This window comes from Phyllostomus discolor, chromosome 3 (genome assembly GCF_004126475.2).
Source record: "Phyllostomus discolor isolate MPI-MPIP mPhyDis1 chromosome 3, mPhyDis1.pri.v3, whole genome shotgun sequence".
Lineage (NCBI taxonomy): Eukaryota > Metazoa > Chordata > Mammalia > Chiroptera > Phyllostomidae > Phyllostomus > Phyllostomus discolor.
This window is the reverse complement of record NC_040905.2, coordinates 48,874,482-48,897,783: the sequence shown is the minus strand read 5'-3', so window position 1 is coordinate 48,897,783 and position 23,302 is coordinate 48,874,482. Positions and strand designations below refer to the sequence as shown.

At 41.9% G+C, this 23,302-nt stretch overlaps 1 protein-coding gene across 2 annotated transcripts in view; it reads left to right on the top strand.

The window, feature by feature from the left end:
• The first annotated feature begins 237 nt into the window (after positions 1-237).
• ARSB (arylsulfatase B) overlaps positions 238-23,302 on the top strand; it is a 139,998-nt gene continuing 116,933 nt past the window's right edge. Inside the window, exons 1-2 of one of the 2 annotated variants that reach the window (XM_036020455.1) lie at positions 238-717; positions 19,985-20,171. In XM_036020455.1, coding sequence (XP_035876348.1) covers positions 409-717; positions 19,985-20,171 — 496 coding nt within the window. In that variant the 5' untranslated portion in view covers positions 238-408. The remainder of the gene's footprint in view (positions 718-19,984; positions 20,172-23,302) is intronic. The other variant, XM_028528533.2, reaches the window with a different exon arrangement.

Below are 23,302 nucleotides of genomic sequence, written 5' to 3'. Positions count from 1 at the left end.
GATGGGGGGAAAAAAAGAGAAATGAGGGCTGTGAAAACGCTTTGGAAACTTGAGAACAAATCTTCTCTGATAGAATGCCACGCCACAAAGTTCACGGCTGGAAAGGTAAGAGACCTTTGCTCCTATGAAGCATCAATGTTGTTTCCACTGAGCCAGCGGACCACGCTCGGACAGAGCAGCTGGAGCCGGCAGCAGCCGCCGCACGAGCTCGGTCGCAGGCTCCTCCCCCGCCTCACCGGTTCGCGCGGGGGAAGAGCCGGCGGGGGCTGCGGTGCCGGCCTCTCCAGCCCGTGCCCGCTGGGGGTGAAGTCCCGGGGCGGGGCAGGCCCCGGCCGCCCAGTTCCTGATTCTATAAGCGGTGCCCTGGGCTGCTGGCGCCACAAGCGCGGGGGCCGTGCGCGGCGAAGGATGGGCCCGCGCGGCGCGCCGACCTTGCCCCGAGGCCCTGGCTCGCGGCAGCCGCTCCTGCCCGCCGTCCTCCGGCTGTGGCGGCTGCTGCTGCTGCCGCTGCTGCCGAGCGCCGGAGCCGGCCGGCCGCCCCACCTCGTCTTCGTGCTGGCGGACGACCTGGGCTGGAACGACGTGGGCTTCCACGGCTCCCGCATCCGCACGCCGCGCCTGGACGCGCTGGCGGCCGGCGGGGTGCTCCTGCACAACTACTACACGCAGCCGCTGTGCACGCCCTCGCGCAGCCAGCTGCTCACCGGCCGCTACCAGGTACGCGGCGCCTCCGGCGGCCGCCCGCGCCCCGCTCCGCCTCCGGCCGCGCCGCTCCGGCCCGGCCCAGCTCGCGAGCCTCCTGGAAGTGGGTCGGGACGCCGGGGCGAACCGGGCTCAGGTCCCCGAACCGGGTGCGAGCAACGCGACTTCTCGCTCCGGCGGCGCGGTCTCCGCGACTGCCTCTGCGCATGCCCGGCTCCCCGGCGGCCCGCTACCCTCAGCGCCCCGCCTCCGGGGTGGTTTTTCTGTCTTTCGTTTTCTGAACGTCCGGGGTCTGAGAGGATTCTGGGGAATGCTGGGTGCTAGGCCCTGCGAGCTGGTGGGCGGGGGGGTCGGAACGGACTCGGCGGGGCGGTCCTGGAGTGGGAGGATGGAGACGGGGCTGGCCGGGCGCCCAGGGCTGCTGCAGTGAGAGGCGGGGAGCCGCGAGGCTTGGCGGGGGGCGGGTAAAGTTAGAGTGCCCTGGGGGGGTGGGGATACGGCTCAGGTCCCCTGTGAACCCAGCCGTCGTGGCCTAGGACGGTCCGATCCGACCAAAGAGTAAAGTAATTTTTCCAAGTTTTTGCATCCCTGCAGTGAAACCTACACAGGTCGATTTTTCTTGGGCTGCTGACATTCCTTTCAGATTTAACCTGTATTCGACCCTTCTGAGCATCTTCATTGTCTCTGAAAGCTTCTCTTTAAAACTTCTTTGTGGTTAATAGAAAAAATATATACTTGTAAAGAGTGTGCATATATGTGAAATAACTGGGAATATGGAGAACGTTTGCATAGGCTTTACTGCTTTTAAAGGTAATTCCTTAAAACAACCCGTGAGGTAGCAGTTATTTTTAATCCTCTTTTACAAATCAGAAAACAAACCTGTAGAGGTCGAATGATGTGTTAAGAATCACACAGCTAGAAGCAGCTGAGCTAAGTTGATGCCTTTCCTGCACCCACTAGGCATCTCAGGCCTCTTATCCTTAATCTGAATTAGATGGACACTTTCATAAGATCCTGATGTGATTATGACCATATCAAATACAATAAATGGGAACCTTCTGAGATCACATGCATACCCTTATATATGCATATGTACTGTCTATTTAACAAGCATATTTTATGCCCTGGTTGTGCGAGTCACGGAATATTCTTGAACCTCGCCCTCCCAAATCTGTGTTCCTGAAGCCTTTCAGATCAACCCTACCTCATGTCCTGAGCTCAAGAGAAGGGAGGTGTTCAGTTGTAATGAAGATTTCCACAGTGGTCTGAAGACTTCTGGAAACAGAAATGGGAGTTGTACAACAGTCTGAGAAATGGCTGTAGTCAAGTTTTTCAATGGAAATAAAGGATGGTTCCCTTCACCACCAGCCCTAAGTACTTGCTACATTCTAACTTTGCCTGCTCAGTATAATCAGGAATATACTTTGATGCAAATCTTACCCTGCACACTTTGTAGGACTAAAGGAGCATTCTAGTAAAGAAGAAGGGAAACGAGGAAAGGCGTCAGCCCACAAGGCTCTGCATTTGCTCTGAAGCTAGGGAACTGAACTCAAATTGCAGAAGAATGGGGGGGGGGCATTCCTTTCTCTAACTTCCTCCCTTCAGACAGACTTGACTAGGAAACCAAATACTGCACTTCAAAAACTTGCTCATGTAATTGGCTGTTTTTGTCCCTCAACATCCTCTCCTCCAGTCAGGAACATTTCTTCTTGGGGAAAAAAACCCCTCAAAACAAAACAAAAACTTGAATATTTAGAGTACCCTGTAGCTAAGAAGTGAAGACGGGGTAGAAGCTGGGTGTTCCAAAACAGTTGAGAGATCACTCAGCATAGCAGGCCAGACTCCCCACACATTTTGATTGACTTTTCTGTTTTATTCTGATAGAGTTCATGAGGCCCAGTTAGAAATTACCTTGGGTTAGAAAGTATCCTCTTTTAAAGGAGTCATTATTTCTCAAAGAGGGAAGACTCCTCATTGCTCTCAGATAGTACATACTGGTACTGTTCTAAGCACTTGGATACATTCTCACAGCAACCTGATGATGTAGGAATTGCTATTATCAGTACTGTTTAGTAACAGGGAAACAAGCTGGAAGAGGTTAAGAAACTTGCCCAAAATCACAGGGCAAGTAAGTGGTAGACCAGGATCTGAACTGGGCAGTGTGGCTGCACAACCACTATATCACATTGCCTACTCAGAATTATTAAATATATTAACTGAGTGATCTATTATTTTTAGATATTTAGGTTGTTCCTCAACATCTCAATTTAAAAAATTATCCAATCACATTTCAGGTTAGGAATTGACTATGATAAATGTAAAATGGAAATATGGAAAAAAGGCTTTAATTCTGAAACAAAGCATGTGTTCTGCATAATTTTAGAAAATAAAATGAAGAAATTTGTTTTTCTTTTAAAATTAGATATGTGAAAGAACTACATACTTAATAGCCTATCTGTGAATTTAGCAAGCATGCTTTAATATTTACAGAGCCCCCTTCTCATAACCATTTAACTTTAGAGTAGAAAAGAAAAGCATGAAGTGATAAGCAAGCCTAGACTGACTGATGGAACTTTATATTTCCCAGAAGTACTGAGTTTAGTATTTTAGTTTATTTAAGCATTTGGTTCATCGGACCAGCTAATAATGATGAGATATGGGTTTCATTCTTTGCTGTGACAGTCTTCAGGCTCTGCCCTTGCTAGACAACACTTTCCACTTCTGGAAAGTATGGGAATTGTGCTGAACTCTGAGGCCCTGTAGCTCTAATTTCTTTGACTCGAAGGCTCCTGTTTTTCCTTAAAGCAAATGTCTGGTTGGTAAATCAACATTATTGTACTCACTAACCCCACCTACTGGTAGAAAGAGAGATTAACCTTGCCCAACACTGCCTTACAGGGTGCAAGAGCTGCTTGTTCTGCTGCTAAAAACTTGTTCAAACAAAAATGTGAATTCAGCCTTTTCTATTGAGATATATAATTGTTTAGAGTCCTCACATATGAACCTTTTAAAATATGCATGCTCTGCTGAAAGAAATGCGTAGAGATTGGAAAAAAGGGGAAAGGGAGACTGACCAGTAGATGAGGTAAGAAAGTTACCCAGTTTCAGAACTAGAAAATTCAGGTCTCTGTGCACTTAGGCTAGTGTCCTTCCCACAGCCCTATAAGGCTCATCCATTCATTATTTTGAAAACCTCTTTAAAATCTGTATTTTATTTCTTTTTGGAATAGAAAATACATTCACACAATTAAAACAAAAAATTACAAAAGGGCCTACAGTGAAAATCTCTTTCCATATACACATACACACAATTTCTCTTCCTTAGGTATCCAGTTGCCCATCTTTTGCAGGCAATCAATGCTATCTGAATTATGTATGCAGTATTTTATTAAGTACAAGAAAATAGGCACTGTTCACACTGCTTTGAACCTTGTTTTTTTTTAAACTTTCACATTGAAATAAGTCCATATTTTTATTTAAAAAGCATTCTCAAATTCCATGGCCATATAATAGTTTGTTAAATGAATATCATAATTTATTTAACCAGACACATCATGATGGGCATCTGGGTTGTTTCCAGCCTTTCAATACATCAAAGAATGCTGAAGTCAATAAATATGTTACTTTGCATATGTTTGAATACATCTGTAGGATAAATTTTTTAAAAGAATTCTGGTCAATGCATTTGTAATTTTGATAAATGTAGCCAAATTCCAATTCAGTAGGTTGTATCATTCTACATTCCTACCAGCAATATCTGAAATTGCTTAATGTTCCATACTCTTTTTTAAAAATTATATTTCATATACCATAAAATGAACCATTTTAAGTGTATAATTCATTGTTTTTTTGTATATCCACAAAGTTGTGCAGTCATCACCACTACACTTCTGGAACCTTTCCAGCAACCCGGAAAGGAACCTCATAGCCATTAGCAGTCAGTTCCTGTCCCCATCTTCCCCTAGCCCTGGCAAATGCTAATCTGCTTTTCATCTTTATGGATTTGCCTCTTCTGGACACATATGGAATCATACAGTAGGTGTTCTTTCATCCGTATCATGGCATGTATCATTCATTCCCTTTTATGGCCAAATAATATTCCATTGTATGGATATACAAGCATGTTATTTTTCCATTCATCAGTTGATGGACATTGGAGTGTTCTACTTTTTTGGTGATTATGAATATGCTGCTGTGAACATCTGTGTACAAGTTTCGTATGAACATATCTATTTCTTTCAGTTTTCTTGGGTAGATATCTAGTAGTGGAATGCTAGATCATGTTGTAACCGGAAAAGACACCGGTGTTCAGGCTGCCTGTCACTATCAAATCCAATAAGCGATGACAGTGATTGAATCTTTTATAGGCGCTTTATTCAGATAGCCAGTGATCCGAGAAGATGGCGGGTTCATACCCTAACAAGCCACCTTCCCCTTTCTTTCCTGGCCAGATCTTTTATAAGGGGGTTTGGGGAGGACCAACGGAAGTCAGCAAATGCCTTGAAATTCAACAGTTGTCTCCCAGGGGGAGGGGTAGTCCCTGCTTCTTCCTGGTACAGATGCCCAGGTGGTAATCTCTAGCCAGTGCCCCAGGAGGTCAGCTGCTTTTTCTTAGGCACCAGGATGGGCCTTATCTGTAGTTTCTGAAACAAAAGCTTAACATACACATTACTTGCTAGATTTATGGCTATTTACCTTAAGCTAAAATTTTCCAAGTCTTAAACCCCCTGTCAATGTGGCAACTCTGTGTTTAACTTTTTGAGAAGCTTCCAAACTGTTTCCACAGCAGCTGCACCATTTCACATTCCCACCAACAGTGTGTGTGGGTTCGCAATGTGTGTGGGTTTGTATCCTTGTCAACACTTACTGTCTGTCTTTTTTATGATAGCCTTCTAGTCAGCCCAGTGGGTGTGAAGTGGCATTTCGTTGTGCTTTTGATTTGCATTTCCATGATGACTGATGACATTAACTATCTTTTTTATGTCTTATTGGTCATTTGTATATTTCTTTGGAGAAATCTCTACTCATATCCTCCATGTCCTTTTAATTGGGTTGCTGTCTTTTTATTGTTGAGTTGTAAGAGTTCCCTGTATATTCTGGATATTTGACCTTTCCCAGATATATAATTTACAATTATTTTCTTCTGTTCTGTGGGTTGTCTTTTTATTTTCAAGATGGTGTATTTTTATATATAAGATGGACCATGTAGGTCCTTGATCCATTTTTTAAATTTTTTGTATACTTTTTGAAGTGCTTTGGATGCATATGGATGTCCAGTTGTTCCAGCACTATTTGCTGAAATGACTTGTTTTCCCATTGAATGGTCTTTGTACCCTTGTCAAAAATCAGTTGACCATAGATATATGGGTTTATTTCTGTGTTCACAATTCTGTTCTGTTGATCTCTAGGATTGTCCTTATGTCAATACCATGCTGTCTTGATACTGTAGCTTTGTGATAGGTTTTAGAATCAGAAAGTGTGAATTTTCCAATTTTGTTCTTTTTTGAGATTGTTTTAGCTATTTTGTGCCTCTTATATTTTCATATGAATTTTAGGATCAAACTTGTTCATTTCTTGATGTGGACCCCGATTTGTGGGATCCACGTTATTATGGATGAAATATAAGACAAATTCACACGGACTACCGAGTCCTGTGGAGGAAAAGGGACGGCATGGCTAAGGGGAGCAAAAACCTTGGCTGTCACTCCATTGAGCTTTTATTGTGTTACTGGGCACATTACAAGAAGGTCCTCATTAACTATGCACAGGCTCACTTTAGGTGGTTACCTTACACAGAAAATAAAGGAGAGGATGCTGGTGATCACATCATATAAGAGGGATATTTGCAAATGAAAAGGCAAAAGTAGTTGAACCAGTTACACTCATCCTTGGAAGGTTTGGCCTGGTTTTTAGGAAGTTGCTATGCATTAAATGTCCTCAATTTAGGGTGACGGAGTTTCAGCAAAAAGCAAGACTCTTAGCAGCCTAGGTACATTGCAGGCCTGATTCCCCACAGGAAAACCTATCCATGGGCATGGGTCCTGTGCATCTCCCAGTGGGAGCTGGGCCCATGCCATGCAGAGTGGCCTCCCACAATTTCTAATTTTGATAGGGATTGATCTGTAAGCTCACGTGAGGAATATTATTACCTTAACAATATAAGCCTTCCTACCTGTGAATATGAGATGTCTTTCTATTTAGGCCTTTTAAAATTTCTCTCAAAAATATTTTTTAGTTTTAAGCTTACAAGTCTTGCACTTTGGTTACACCTATTTCTAAGTTTTTGTTCTTTTTGATCTGTTGTAAATTGTTTTCTGAATTCTATTTTTGAATGTTCATTGTTAGTGTATAGAAATACAACTGACATATATTGATCTATATCCTGCCTGGAACTTTGCAGAACTTATTAGTTCTAATAGTGCGTTTGTGTATTTATACATGCTCTCTATGATTTTCTCTATACAAGATCCTGTCATCTGCAAGTAGAAATAGTTTTACTTCTTCCTTACCAGTCTGGACATGTTTTATTTCATTTTCTTGCCTAATTGCTTTGAGTAGAATCTTCAGGACATTGTTGAATAGAAGTGGCAAGAGTGGACATCCTTTTCTTAGTTCTGAGTTTAGAGGGAAAGCTTTCAGTCTATCACCATTAAGTATAATTCATGCATTAATTCATTCTTTCGTTCACCAAACTTTTATCGAGCAACTATTTGTTCTGGGCATTGTGCTATATACTGGATCTCCTGGTGCTTATTGTCTGGTGGGGGTGAAGCTAGGGGAAGAAGTTATCAACAGGGGTATAATAAACAAAACCAATTAAAGTGAATTCAAATGACATGGCAACAAATATGGGGAAGAAAATAAAGCAGGTAAAGTAATAGTGACTCAGAAAGGTATTTCCAAGAAGGTGACATTGGCAGAGGCCTGAACGAACAGTTAACCATGGAAAGATTCTGGGAAACAGAGTTTGACAGTGTGGGAGGGACTTCCAAAGAGAAGGCTGTGAGGGTGGAGAGAGCTTCTCTGGGTGCCGGGAGGGCCACTGTGGCTGAGCCAGGGAGGGCATGAAAAGCAAGCTCAGAGCTCAGAGAGGGAGGCCCCTGTACCTAATACTGCCTGCTCATGGTAACATATTAAAACTTGCTTCAGTTTTCATGATAATGTTACATTGAAGGCTACTATTTACTAAAGAATATTTCTAATCTAACAGTGTTCCAAAGAAATATATTTTAAGGAGGGACCACAGTAAAGTGCCATGTGGCATTCTTTGTATGCATGTAATTCCAGTTAGAATTAAATTTTGATTGCTGGGGGAAGGGGGATATAAGAGGACTAAATGGTAATGGAAAAATACAATAAAAACTTATTTTAAAAAGAATTAAACTTTATATTTTTCCTTTTTAAAAAGGTAAGCTTATTTTTAAAATAATGAAATATATTCAAGTTTCAAATATAAAGGATTTTAGGAGAGATATATGTTTAAAAAAAATCTTTTCACCCTCTTCCCTGGCCCTCCTTCCTATCTTCGGGTTTCTGTAGCCTATTTTCTTGTATCCTTTGGATGCATGTTGTGCATATGATGAAATAGATTTTATATTTACTTTCCCCTTGTTTAAAATCTCAAGATAAGAAATATTAGCTTAAACTCCTGAAGAGGGATAGGACACACTTAGAACAAGTAGCAAATAAGACCTAGAAATCGAGTGCACAGTATAGTGAATATAGTCAACACTATTGTGTTATAATCAACCTGCTCAGAGACTAGAACTTAATGATTCCAACTGCGAAAAAGAAAGGATCATTATGTAATATGCTAGAGGTGTTAATTATCACTGCATTGGCATTCATATAATGTTTAAATGTATCAAGTTAACATGTGATACATCTTAAGTTTACACAATGTTTTATGTCAAATACATTTCAACAAAATAACACATATAATAAAGATGTTTATAAAAGTGGCTAAGTAAATAATTTTTTAGCTTTTCTAATAGAATTTGTATACTTTTAGTGCAAGTAGAAGACTTGAAAATACTAAATTTCCATATTCCTACAAATTAATTTTATCCAATACAAAATATACATTACACTTCCTTGCTGCTGGTACACAGTTAAGTGTGGGTGGTGGTTCTCAGGTCCGACTTCACTAGATGGCCCTGTTTGTTTGTCTCTGGCCTTAGAGGAGCCCTGCATGTTGAACAACTAAGGGAATGAACGAGCGTGCCAAGTGCTTTAACCCCCGAGCATCTCCTGGAGGAGCTGGCTCTCTTAGCTGCGTAGGGCTGACAAGTCATTTCTCATGCCCTTGTGTCCTTTGTGAGAAATGAAAAGATTAGAGGGTAACAAAAGCGGTAGGCCTTAGTGGAAACACTTCCTTCTGGGAAAAGAGCAAAGTAACTTCGGTCCTCACCTGGGAACACTCTTGCCTTGGGAACTGAGGGGACCGTTCCACCAGAACTCTATGAACCTTGGCAGAGAATAGAAGCAATGAAAGATGACTCCAAGGTTTCATTCTTAAGGGACCCAAGCCACATTTCTCTTAATCTCATCGATAAACAGATAAGACACTTTCATCGCTTTTCACTCACCCCTGAAGCAGAACCTTGGACAGAAAATATAGGAAGGAGGCTGTGCATGAGCATTGTGGGTCATTTTTTACTTCTGCTTCAACTTTGCTTTAAGAATGTGAGCAGGTAAGACCCAGGGCTACAAATAGAATAGGGCACTGCCCACTGTGGCTTGGCAAGGAGACGTTCTGCCTGCAGATGCCGCATCTCCCTGCTTCCTCTCCTCATTGTCCTCCCTGTCCGGCCTGTCCATTCTTTATCGCCCATCCACGTGCTTGCCTGTCAGTGGACTCCTGCCCCTGGTCCGCTCTCCCCTGGACTCTTAAGATTAGAAAAGAGTAAAAAGAGGAGTGAATTGCTGGAAGAAATTGGTGGAGTGCTTAGGGAAGGATGCATGTCACGAGTTGGGAGTGTTCACAGGGCCCCCGGCAGAGGCAGCCGAGGAGTGAGAGATAAGAGGAGTGTGAAGTCCTCTGAAGGGGAGCACGCGTCAGTCTTTTTATTCTTAGCCTTCAACCCGGACTCTTTAGGGAGAGGGGCAAAGGGTGCGCTAGGTCCACAGAACAAGCAAGCTGGCTACTCACTGAAGCACACCTGGGTTCCAGAGCAGGGGCCTGTGAGGATGGCCTGCTCTGGTTGGTCTTCTGTCTTTCCTGAAGACCAGTGTCCATCTTAGGCCTAGCCAGAGCCAAGAAGCATTCTCAGAAGGGAAGGGGCATCTGGAGACCTTCTTCTATTAAGTATTGAAGATATTTTAAAGACACAATTCCATATTTTACATATTTTACTTCCCAAGTAATTGGAAACGAAGAAGTAAATAAGTTTCGGGCTAAGTAGAATATGACCCATGGACTTAGGGTGTATTTTGTGGTTGATTTTTTAGGTTTATTATTTTAAGAATCACTCTGAGCATAAGCTGTCACTGTCTGTTAACTCTCTTTGTTTTTGCTTCCTTAATCATATCACTTTACTAAAAACTATTTTCCTCCCTTTTCATTTCGGGCTCGTGGCTGGATTCATAGTTTAAACAGAGGAAGGCACAGCAATGGTTTCTGCCTTGTTTATTCTTTCCACAAACAACATCCCTTTGTGAGTTCAGTCAGAGATTTACACTCTTTGCTAATCAACACTGAAATAAATAGACCCTTAAAACTGTCAGTGACACCAGCCAGTTCTGCAGCCTGAGCTCTGGAAGACAAGGCCAGATGGCCAAGCCAGGCCCCTAGCACTCATAATGTGTGTTCTGTAGCTCTTGGCTTCCGAGCATGGCCAGCTGACTGCTTTTTAGAAGGCTTAAGGGGGGAGGGAGCAGATTCTCCACCATCCATTTGTTCTGTAGGGCATCTTCAGGAGTAAACCTAAGTGGCACGAGTGGCACTTGACTGTGGTTAAAACCTATAGCATCCTGGCCAAGGCACAGGCTGGAAGTTCTGGCTCCTGGCTGGCTCCCAGCATGTTCTGTGATTATGTTCCGGTCATGAAGCTTCCCTCTACGGTCTCTGATGTGGAAAGTGGAGGGACAGAGCTGCCCATCTTCCTGAATTTTCAAGCAGGAGGTGTTGCAGAAACACACAGGTGCAAGGAGGGCATGAGTTCAACTTGCACAGGTGAGGCTGACAGGTCAGAACTTTTGTTCTGTTCTATTGGATGTTACCTCTCAACACTGTGGAGGTGAGGGGAGAAATGGCATTCATTGCCATGAGTGTAGCAGTGGTTCGCCTGGTCCCTGGGAGGGTTTATTATAAGTTTAGCTGAAATGCTGTGCTCTAAGCTTCCAAATGGGTAATTAATCAATGGACTGCCTGGACTTCTGAAAAAGGGATTGTAAGAGGTTCTGACGTGGAAACCGCCCCATCTCCTTCCCTCCCCATCTAAGAAATCAGGTCCAGGAGATTGGTTCTTCTCCTCTAAGCTCATGAGACTACACTGTTAGTATCTTTTAGATCTGCAGAGGATATGATAACTCTCAGGATCAAATGACTTTTTATGTGCAACAGAACCTGTAAACAAGGATTTCTCATTATTTATCTCACAGAAATAACCCAGAGACCAGCCAGGTCCTTCACTGAATTTGCAGACCCCTTGCCTTTGCAGAGGGAATCCTTGACAATCAAGCAAAATTTTAGGAGATGCTGTTTTTTGAGAGAGGATTTGGTTTAATGAAGAAGAGACAGCTATCCACGTTGGAGAGAGAGAGTAACCTCTCTGGACTTACATGTATTTTCTCTGGGACCCTCTACATTTACACATACTCTCGTTGAAGATGCATGTTAGAATGGAACTGTTTAGATGCTGTTGCCTTTACAAGGGGAGGTTTATTTTTTTTCTTTTGATTTCTATTGGTGCCCTGTTGTCACCCTCCCCCATGAAGCATCGTGTGGCTCATAATTCTGTGCTAAAGTGCTGGGTTGAAACCAGCTCAGCATTTGCCTGTTTACTGCTTCTCTGCACATTACAGCCTCCTTACCTCAAATAGTGTTTGAGCAGACCAAAAAACATGTTTTTTGGATGTCATCCAGAGTTTAGCTTCCACTCCCCAGTAATGCCATAAAAATGCTTTGTCAAATAAATTCTCAGGAACTGAAAAGAACAAATTCCCTGCCCCATATGATTGCAGATAATAGAAGCAGGCTTCAGCTGACCACCTGGCTTGGTGCCCATGGCCTTGGAAAACCAGATCGCACAGCATCCCTTGGTGGTGCTACAGAGCGGGCAGACTCAGTTCTCTGCCTGTGATGGATGAGCCTTCCGTCTGAGAAATTTGCACACAGCATTTTTCTCCACCGGATCTTTTGAATTCCATAAAACATTATCTTTCCTTATCCTGCTCTGTTGCCAATTGGTATATATTATGAAGTTTTTGAACCCAGGATTAATTTTCTATTGATAAACTTCTGGTGTTAACCATAGACAGACAGCATCCTTCTATGATTTGGGAGGTGGGGGGTGTGTATGTTGAGAGAAATGTTTTCCTTTCCTGGCCTGGATATTGTAATAGCTTATCATTCACAATCCCGACAGGAAAGAGATGGCATATTCAAATTAAAATAATTTAGAGAGGTTTTATTTACACAGAGGCTATATAAAAGGTGTGAATGTGTTAGGGAACCCGAGGGATAATGGAGCTGTTAGTACCCCTAGACCGGAAGGAAGGAAGGAAGGAAGGAAGGAAGGAAGGAAGGAAGGATGGAAGGAAGGAAGGAAAGGGAACTCACCGGGACCTACAGGGAGAGTCAGGTAGAGAGGGCCACCTTCAGAATGGCCTGTACCAGAGATAGCCTGACAGCCTGAGGCGGCCACTCATCTCTCTCTCTTCCCTCCAATTTCCTGTCATGCCCAGTGGCTGGACACAGTGCCAAGCCAGGGGGCAAAGGGGTCTTTTGATTTGGTCTCCACAGGTCAGATTCCCAGGGTGGAGAGGACGGAAGCAGAGGATGGATTTGGAGGCCAAATAGGAGGCATCTGGCACATTCCCCGAAGTGGGTGCCCAGTGACTTCTAGAAGAGGCATAAAGCCTCACTAGAAGACTTAAACTCGTTTTTATTTCCAAACAGCTTTTTGAGGTATGATTAACGTACAATGAGCTGCACACATTTAAAGCATACAATAGGACAAAATTTGATATGTATATCCCTGTGAAACTACCACCACAACCAAGATAGCAAACATATCCATCACTGTCAAAATAAACCCACTTTGCCTTAACATTTAAGATAATTCCACAGGTTCTTTCAGGAGGGTGTGGCAAGATATTGTGAAGTCAAGCAATAGCACCTCTAGCTTTGGAAAGACACCAGGAAAAATGAAGTTCATGACAATGTCAGAACTCATAAGAATTCTCATAGGAATGCTATTTAATAGTAAGTAGCTTATAATAAATTAAGGGGAAAAAAGACTGTGAGTTTGAAAGGTTTTTTGTTTTTTTTTCCTGGCTGTCTCTGTGTTATATCTGTTTATTGCCATGTATCTGAAACAAAACAAGACAAAGACATGTGCATGTGTCTGGTGGGAGTGGTCAGCACTGAATCTGAGAAGAGCAGAGATGCCAGCAGGCAGTAGTCCCAGCAGAACTCGAGATCCAGAGTTCTAGTATACGTATGTGAAGTTCATGTGCACCACGACACACTCCTGGGGCAGGCCTGGTCTCATGTGCATGTCCTCTATGATGCCACCCCAGCTCCTTAGGAAAGCATGTTGAGATATAGGTGAGAGGGAGTGGTATGTTGTTGATAACACTGCTTACAGTTATTACAGTGACAATTGCTGTGAGTTCAGTATGTGCTTGGTGATAGAACCAGGATGAGCTTTATGCTGGTTTGCTTTAATAAAAGCAAGCAAATCATTGGCAGTCACATTTAAAAAAATTTTTTTATCAGTGATTGCTTGCTACTCACTTGACAGCTGATGGAGATGCCAGAAAGTCATAGGCCTGGTTGAAAACTGGCTCTGTCAACCTTTAGTGTCCCCAGAGCCCCTCTGTTCTAGAGAAATCAGGAGTGCCCAGAGCTAGGGACAGCTGGCACCCAGTGTAGACAGAGCTGAACATGAGACCTCAGCCCCACTTCATACAAAGAAGAATGTCTCCCTGACTAAGTCAGGGCAAGGGGAGGAGCTTTGAAGTTTTAGGGAAGGGAGAGGCCAGGCAGGCAAGGAGGGAAGCCCCTGGGGACCCCCTACTTTGTGCCCAGCAGGGGGGTCCAGTGGTAGCCATCAGCACAGGAGCTATGATAAGGGCCGCACTGACTTCACTGGGCTTTGAACTTGTGAGGCAAGTTCAGGTCTCCAAGCCTTTGTATTTTGTATTTTTTATGCCTGTATTGCCCTTGCCTGAGATTTTTGGAAGGCTGTCTCTTACTCTGTTCAGAATACTGCTCAAGTATCTCCTCCTCAGAGAGCTTTCTTTTGACATTCAATGTAAAGAATTGCTTCTGTCACGATCTCCCTCCCACTTTATCATCGTCATGGCAGTGATCACTGTCAGACGTCGTAGCGTCAGTTCTCAGCCTTTCCAGTTTGAGGTTTTAGGGCCAATGCATGTGCTTAGAAATTATTGAGGACCCCAAAGAGCTTATGTTTATAAGTTATTATACCTTTCAAAATTTACCATATCAAACATGTATGTGTTACCATAAATAACTTAAGAAAGATTATTTTCCAAAAGAAAAGAATTACATGAGAACAGTGATATTGTTGATATTTCTGTACTTGTCTTCTATTCTTAGAAGACAGCTAGGTAGTTCCATCTGCTCCTGCGTTCAGGCTGTTACAATATATTGTTTGGTTAAAAGTTGATGAAGACTATCTGGCCTCACCAGATATGCTGCTGGAAAAAGGAGGGTTATTTTATAGCCTTTTTATATAATTTTGGATATTCTAATTTAATGTTATACCAAGATTCAACAAGTGATCATATCTTAAAGGCTAGTTGCGTAGTCCTTGCACCCTGGACATACCTGTGTGAGTCATTCCCAACCTGTGGGGCAGAGGGTCACTTTCTTTTTTAAGGAAAAGGTGGTCACTGTCTTTGGAAATTAATGGTTTACATAAAGTTGAATAAGAAATGCAAATAATCATTTTCATTATACTATTGAATAACCCTTTAAAAAGTCACCAAATCTTGAAAGATTATAGAAGCTCCTGTTTCAAAATACTAAATTTGTCTTTATTCCTTTGTTTAAAAAATTATGCATTACATTCAATATTATTTTGTATTGGTTTCAGGTGTACAGCACAGTGGTTAGACAATCACATAATTTACAAAGTGATCCCCCCAAAATGTCCAGTGCCCCCTGGCGCCATGCATAGTTACTACAATATTGTTGCCTATGCTGCCTGTGCTGTACTTCACATCCCTGGGACTGTTTTGTGACTGTCAGTCCTTACTTCTGAATCCCTTCACCTGCCTTTCACCCTGTCTCCCAACCCCTCTTCCCTGCTCTCAGTATCTGTGCGTCTGCTTCATTTTTGTCTATTTTGTCCTTTAGATTCTGTATATAAGTGAGATCATATGGTATTTGTCTTTCTCTGACTTATTTCATTTAACATAATACCCTCTAGGTCTATTCATGCTTTTGTAAGATTTCATTCTTTTTTATGGCCAAGTAATGGTCCATTGTGTACACGTACCACCACTTTTTTACCCACTAGTCCATTGATGGGCACTTGGATTGCTTTCCTGTCTTGGCTGTTGTAAGTAGTGCTGCAGTGAAAATAGTGTTCTTTCAAATTAGTGTTTCTGGTTTCTTTGGATATAGAGTATACCAAAAAGTGAAATCGCTGGGTCATAAGGCAGTTTCACTTTTTATTTTTTCAAATATATTTTATTGATTATACTATTACAGTTGTCCCATTTTCCCCCTTTATTCCCCTCCACTCTGCACACCCCCTCCTACCTACCTCCCCTCCTTAGTTCATGTCCATGGGTGGTACATATAAGTTCCTCGGCTTCTACATTTCCTATACTATTCTTAACCTCCCCCTGTCTATTTTGTACCTACCATTTTTTCTTCTTATTCCCTGTACTTTTCCCCTGCTTCACCCCATTCCCCTTCCCCCTCGCCACTGGTAACCCTCCATGTGATCTCCATTTCTATGATTCTGTTGCTGTTCTAATTGTTTTCTGAGTTGGTTTTGTTTTTTTAGGTTCGGTTGTTGATAGTTGTGAGTTTGTTGTCATTTTAATGTTCATAGTTTTGATCTTCTTTCTTTTTAGATAAGTCCCTTTAACATTTCATATAATAAAGCCTTGATGATGATGAACTCCTTTAACTTGACCTTATCTAGGAAGCACTTTATCTGCCCTTCCATTCTAAATGATAGCTTTGCTGAATAGAGTCATCTTAGATGTCGGTCCTTGCCTTTCATGACTTGGAATACTTCTTTTCAGCCCCTTCTTGCCTGCAAGGTTTCTGTTGAGAAATCAGCTGACACTTCTGGGCACTCCTTTGTAGGTAACTGTCTCTTTTTCTCTTGCTGCTTTTAAGATTCTCTCCTTATCTTTAATCTTGGGTAATGTAATTATGATGTGCCTTGGTGTGTTCCTCCTTGGGTCCAACTTCTTTGGGACTCTCTGAGCTTCCTGAACTTCTTGGAAGTCTGTTTCCTTTGCCAGATTAGGGAAGTTTTCCTTCATTATTTTTTCAAGTAAGTTTTCCATTTCTTGCTGTTCCTCTTCTCCTTCTGGCATCCCTATGATTTGGATTTTGGAACATTTAAAGATGTCCTGGAGGTTCCTAAGCCTCTCCTCACTTTTCTGAATTCTTGTTTCTTCATTCTGTTCCTGAATGTTTATTTTTTTCCTTCTGTTCCAAACTGTTGATGTGAGTCCTGGTTTCTTCCCTTCACCTTTGGTTCCCTGTGCATTTTCCTTTAATTTACTTTTCATGGCCTTCCTCTAGTTTGAACCATACTCAACCATTTCTGTGAGCATCCTGATTACCAGTGTTTTGAACAGTGCATCTGATAGGTTGGCTATCTCTTCATTGCTTAGTTGTATTTTTTCTGAAGTTTTATCTGTTCTTTTATTTGGGCCTTTTTTTTTTTTTGTCTCGGGTGCCTGTTATGTCACAAGGGGTGGGGCAACCCATGTTGCTGCACTGTGGCGCTGTATGTGGGAGAGGAGTCTGAGAGGGAACAGTGCTGCTTGCTCAGTTCTCTGCCAGCTTTCAGTCACTTCCCCTGCTACCCACAAGCAAATTGGGCTCTTCTGGTGCTGATTCCCAGGTGGGTGGGCTTGTGTGCGTTTTAGGACCCTGTGGGTCTGTAGAACAAACTCTCCTGTGAAGATGGAGTTTCTCTTGCTGCCTCAACCCCCACAGGTGTTTTCAGTCAGTGGTTTGAGGCTTTATATCCCTGTGCTGGAACTCTGGGTTGCGTGGTCTGTCTCACTCCCCAATTGTCCCTCTTGGTTTATCTGCACACAAATGTGGGACCGCCAGGTCTGCCACCTCACCTGGTCCTCCAGCCACCGCCTTGCCGTGAACCCTTTCCACCTCGGCTGCCCATCTCTGCCCCTCCTACCGGTCTGGATGAGTGTTTCTTCTTTAACTCCTTGGTTGTTGGACTTCCATACAGTTTAATTTTCTGTCAGTTCTGGCCATATTTTCTTTTTAAGTTTGTTGTTGTCCTTCTTTTGGTTGTGTGAGGAGGCACAGTGTATCTACTTACGTTTCCATCTTGGCTGGAAGTTTCCCTATTTTTAATTTTTTGAGGAATCTCCATACTGTTTTCTGTAGTGGCTGCACCAGGCTGCATTCCCACGTATAGTGCACAGGGGGTCCCTTTTCTCTACTTCCTCAATGCTTGATGTTTGTTGATTTATTGATGGTAGATGTGAGGTGATATCTCATTGTGGTTTTAATTTGCATTTCTCTGATGATTAGCGACACTGAGCATCTTTTCATATGTCTGTTGGTCATCTATATGTCCTCTTTGGAGAAGTGTCTGTATAGGTCCTCAGCCCGTTTTTAAATTGGATTGCTTGTTTTTTTGGTGTTGAGGTGTATGAGTTTTTCATAAATTTTGGCTATTCACCCCTTATCAGATATATCGTTGGTGAAAATATTCTTCCCTTCAATAGGTTGTCTTTTCATTTTGTTGATGGTTTCCTTTGCTCTGCAAAACCTTTTTCGTTTGATGTAGTCCCGTTTGTTTATTTTTTCTTTTGTTTGCCTTGCTCAAATATATTAGAAAAAATATTGCTAAGTGAGATGTCAGAGATTTTACTGCCTGTGTTTTTTTTCTAGGAGTTTTATGGTTTGAGTCTTACATTTGTCTTTAATCCATTTTGAGTTTATTTTTATATGTGATGTAAGAAGTTAGTCTAGTTTCATTCTTTTGCATGTATCTGCCCCATTCTCCCCACCCTATTTATTGAATAGACTGTCTTTACTCTCTTTGATATTCTTGCCTCATTTGCCAAACATTAATTGCTGTTGGTTTATTTCTAAGCTTTCTATTCTGTTACATTGATCTGTGTCTCTTTTTATGCCAGAGCCACACTGTTTTGATTATTATAGCCTTGTAGTATAGTTTGAATTCAGGTGGTGTGATACCTCCAACTTTGTTCTTTTTTCTGAAGATTGGTGTGGCTATTTGGAGTCCTTTTTGGTTCATTTAAATTTTTGGATTATTTGTTCTAGTTCTGTGAAATACACTTGGTGTTTTGGTAGGATTTGAATTAAGTGTATAGATTGCTTTGGGTAGTATCGACATCTCAGTGATGTTAGTTCTTTCCATTCATGTGCACAGTACATGCTTTGATGTATTTGTATATTGTTCAATTTCCTTCTTCAGTGTTGTATACTTTTTTCAGTACAGGTCTTTTATCTCCTTGGTTAAATTTTTTCCTAGGTATTTTATTATTTTTATGCAATTGTAAAGGGGATTGTTTTTGTTAGTTTCCCTTTCTAATAGTTCATTATTGGTTTATTAAAGTGCAACCAATTTCTGAATATTTATTTTATATCCTGCTACTTTACTAAATTCACTAATCAGTTCTAGTAGTTCTCTATAGTATCATGTCATCTTCAAATAATGACAGTTTTATTTCCTCCTTTTCAATTTGGATGCTTTTCTTTCCTTCTACTTGTTTGATTGCTGTGGGTGCAAATTCCAGCACTATGTTGAATAAGAGTGGTAAAAATGGACATTCCTGTCCTGTTCCTGGTTTTCATGGAAACACTTAGTTTTTCCCTGTTGAGTATGATATTAGCTGTGGGTTTGTCATATATGATCTTTATCATGTTGAGGTATATTCTCTCTCTTCCCACTTTGCTGAGAGGTTTTGTAAGTGGGTACTGAATTTTGCCAATGCTTTTACTGTACGTATTGATACAATTATATCATTTTTATCCTTCATTTTGTTTATGTGATATATTATGTTAATTGATTTGCAGATATTGTACCAATCTTGCATCCCAGGAATAAATCTCATTTGATTGTGGCGTATGATTTTTTTAATGTATTGCTGAATTTGATTTGCTAGTATCTTGTTGAGGATTTTTGCATCTATGTTAATCAGGGATATTGGCCTTTAATTTTCTTTCTTTGTCATGTCTTTATCTGGTTTGAGAATTAGGATAACATTGGCTTCATAAAATGAGCCTGGGAGTCTATTCTCCTCTTGAATTTCTTGGAATAGTTTGAGATAGGCATTAAGTGTTCTGTGAATGTTTAGTACAATTCACCTGTGAAGCTATCTGGTCCCTGACTTTGTTCGTTGGAGTTTTTTGATTATTGCTTTGATTTTATTGGTTGTAATCGGTCTGTTCAGATTTTCTGTTTCTTTTTGATTCCGTTTCAGAAGTTTATATGTTTCTGCAGAAGCTCCTTTTAATCAAACACTGACTTCTCATGTACGCAGAAATTGGAAGAGTTTTTTCTTGATAGAGCCATACCTCTTATGAAGACTACTGTTTTGCAGCAGGAGATGGAAACTTAATGGCTTCTAACATAACATCTTAGTAAATATTTCTCGACGATATCTGATGTTTGTTAGAGTGCTCTAATTCTTTTTTTCCCAAATCCTGTTTATGTCCATTAACTTAATTGAATAAGTGAGTAAAGTGCTTTCAAAAGTAGCCTTAAGCCAGTACAGGAATAGAGTTAAACATTCCTGTACTACCCATATGTCCAGTAAGTTAGGCTGCCACTTTATCTGCTCATTGAGTATGCTTCAACATCATAATTCATAATTTTATGTTTATCTTTTTAAGATCCGCACAGGTTTACAACACCAGATAATCTGGGCCTGTCAGCCCAGCTGCGTTCCTCTGGATGAAAAACTGCTGCCCCAGCTCCTGAAAGAAGCAGGCTACACTACCCACATGGTCGGAAAATGGCACCTGGGAATGTACCGGAAAGAATGCCTTCCAACCCGCCGAGGATTCGATACCTACTTTGGTAATGGAAATGCACATGTTCCTTTAACAACTCAGACCGATGGCAGCTGTCTCATAAAACACACCCAAGTGTCATCACATGAAACACTGTAACTGGAAACTCAAGCACAGAGCGAGTCAGTCAGCAGCACTGCAGGGCCACTGTCTGATTCCACCTCCATAAGCGCGCCTCGTGGTGGGCAGGACCCCGTGGGAGGCAGTTACCTTTGCCAGGTGCTGCATGCTGCCGAGGAGCCTTTGGGGAACGTGTACCCTTACTCCTGAGACCATTGTGCTCTTACAGAGCCTTATTACCAAAAAGGGATAGAGAGAGATTTTTAAAAAAGAATTCCACTCCATACAAGAATATTTCCTTCACAAAGGTATGGAATATTTTTGTCTCTCCATGAGCTGTGCTCCAAAGTTTTGTTTTCTCTTTTCGTAAAGATGGTAGAGAGCACACTTTTCCATTGGCATTCTTCTTCCCTTCTCTGAGATCTATTTTTGAAATCACTAGATTGGAGGAGATAGATCTGAAAAATGAAGTGGGGGAGAAAGTACAAAAGGTAATATGAAGGCTAATAAAAAATTATAAGTATTTTATGGGCTTGATAGCCCTATAGAAGCTAATGTGAAACCTGGTGTTTGTTTTCTTTTCTTTTATTTTTTTTCTGAACAGGTTTCATTACACAGAGGGCATGGGGCTCAGTCCTTCTTGGCTGCCTTCCTCATGGCTGCAAGGACATTGCTCAGCTCCTCTCCCCTCCTCTTGGCCTGGGTGTGTGTCCCCACCCTTTTCTTGATGAACTTCAGGGCCCTCTTGTCCCTAGAGACCTTGAGAGGCTCCATGGTGTGCCGCTCGTAGGGGACAAAGCCACACACCTCTCGGATCATCTCCCGCATGAACTTGGCATGCCTGTGAGGCACCCTTGGGTGGCTGTGCCTCGGCTTGCTAACGTTCTGTGTCATTTTGTGGCCCTTGATGGGGCCCAGGCCCTGGGGTAGTGGAGAGCCATGGCTGCTGCTTCCCAGTGGTGGCCGCGGAAAGGGGGCCTCACGTCTGTTTTAAAATGTGCCTTCCTTACGCCTGTTATGAGCTGTGTCTTAATTAACAGCCTATTTGTTTTGACAGTGGCTATATATCTTTGTCAAGTTCTTTTTCATATTGCACTTTCTATCTCACTATTTTGCTGCCTACCTCCCTTTTTATATCTTCATTTGTTTTCAACTTGCCATATCCAAAAAGGAATACATACTCAACATAAAACATTTACAAATAAATACAATAAAAAATGAAGATGACTAGAAAAAAGACGGAATAGTTGCTAGGTACCAAATTTAAAAATCCACTGCATTGTTGTAGGTGGGCTTCACATTCAACTCTGAGATTTGAGATTTTTTGTGTCCAAAACAAAAGAAAAAAAGGGTAAGTCTATAGGAGTCACATTATTTATAAGATAAATGGAAACCAGATGTTCAGGAAGAGGAAAGCATTTTCTGGTTCTTAGACCTGAGAGAAATTCCTCCTTTGGGAGAAGATAGGGTGGAGAGCATCCTGAAAGACATAATTTTAGTAATAAAATGATGGTTTTCTTACAGATGTTCCTTGAGATATTTTCTTTTATTCAAGCTAGAGCCAGAGCACCAAAGTGGGTCTCAGTGAAAGTGATTCCATGGGGCCCAAACCATGCAGTCAGAGCACGTAGCTCTGTAGCGCTCGTTGGATCCAGGGTTCAAGTTGAAATGCGAGAACATCAGACATGAGACCTGGTGTGTCCTGCTCCATCCAGGTTCTCTGGCAGACTTCACTAATCTATCATGGCTTTTTCTCTCTCTCTTTAAATTTTTTACTGATTTTAGAGAGAGAAGAAGAAAGAAAAAAGCATGGATTTGTTGTTCCACTTATTTATGCATTCATTGGTTGTTCCCCATGTGTCCTCTGACTGGGATTGAACCCATAACCTTGGTGTATTGGGACGACATTCTAACCAACTGAGATACCTGTCCAGGGCCTCTCTTGACGACCCTGGATATATCCTGAGTATCCTTACATAGCTACTAAAAATCAGGCTTGGATGTAAGACCTCTGTTATTTTGAAAATTCTAAAAGAAAAAACAGTTTGTACATCCTTTGAAAAATTTCAGTGAGGTCTTTGTTAAAATATAGGTTGGTACCTATAGTATGGAAGAGGAAAGTCTATGGATATTTATTTGAAAATTTTTTATTAAAAGCCAAGCTATATGAGATCTGTCCAGAAAAATTCCAGCCATTGTTAATGTGACAAGAATGGTTTGCACATCATTGATGTAACCTGGCAGCCAAGGAGAGTGGACTGGAATGCACATGTGTGAACAATGGCGACTTCACTGTTCTAGTCAGTGGGGGTGGCAGATGCTACTGAGTGAGCATGTGTACTGTGTGGTTGTCACATTCAAAATGACTGAGCAAGTAGAGCAACAAATCTGCATCAACTTTTGCTTTAAGTGTGAACATTCTTCCACCAACTATTCAGATGATTCAGAAGGCCGAGCAGTGGGCAACTAGTGATGGGCAGCTTCATCACGACAACACACTCACTCATGCAGCATGTCTCATGCAGAGTTTTATGGTGAGGTATCAAATCACCCAGGTGACTCGGCCCCCCTACAGCCAAGATCGGCACCCTGTGACTTCTGACTTTTCCTAAAACTAAAATTACCTTTGAAAGGGAAGAGATTTTAGAACATCAGTGAGATTCAGGAAAATATGACAGAGCAGCTTATGGCAATTGGGAGAACTGTGTGAGGTCCCAAGGTGCCTACTTTGAAGGGGACTGAGATGTCATTGTCCTTTGTACAATGTTTCTTGGATTTTTTTCAATAAATATCTTATTTTTCATATCACATGGCTGGATACCTCCTGGACAGACCTGGTATATTTAAAAATTCAGTTGGACAGGAAATAGAAACACTGTCCTTTCATCAATATTACGAAGCCTAGCCAGGGCTTAGATGAGCAGACAGATACCTGGCCTTCACACAGAGTGGAGACTTGCAGATGAGGAAGGTGTGATGATATGCAGCTGCTGTCACTGTCAGGTCTCGGATGCTCTGCTAAAAAGCAGGCAGGTGATTGTGGGGCTGCCTGCAGACCTCCGTGAATACACTACAATG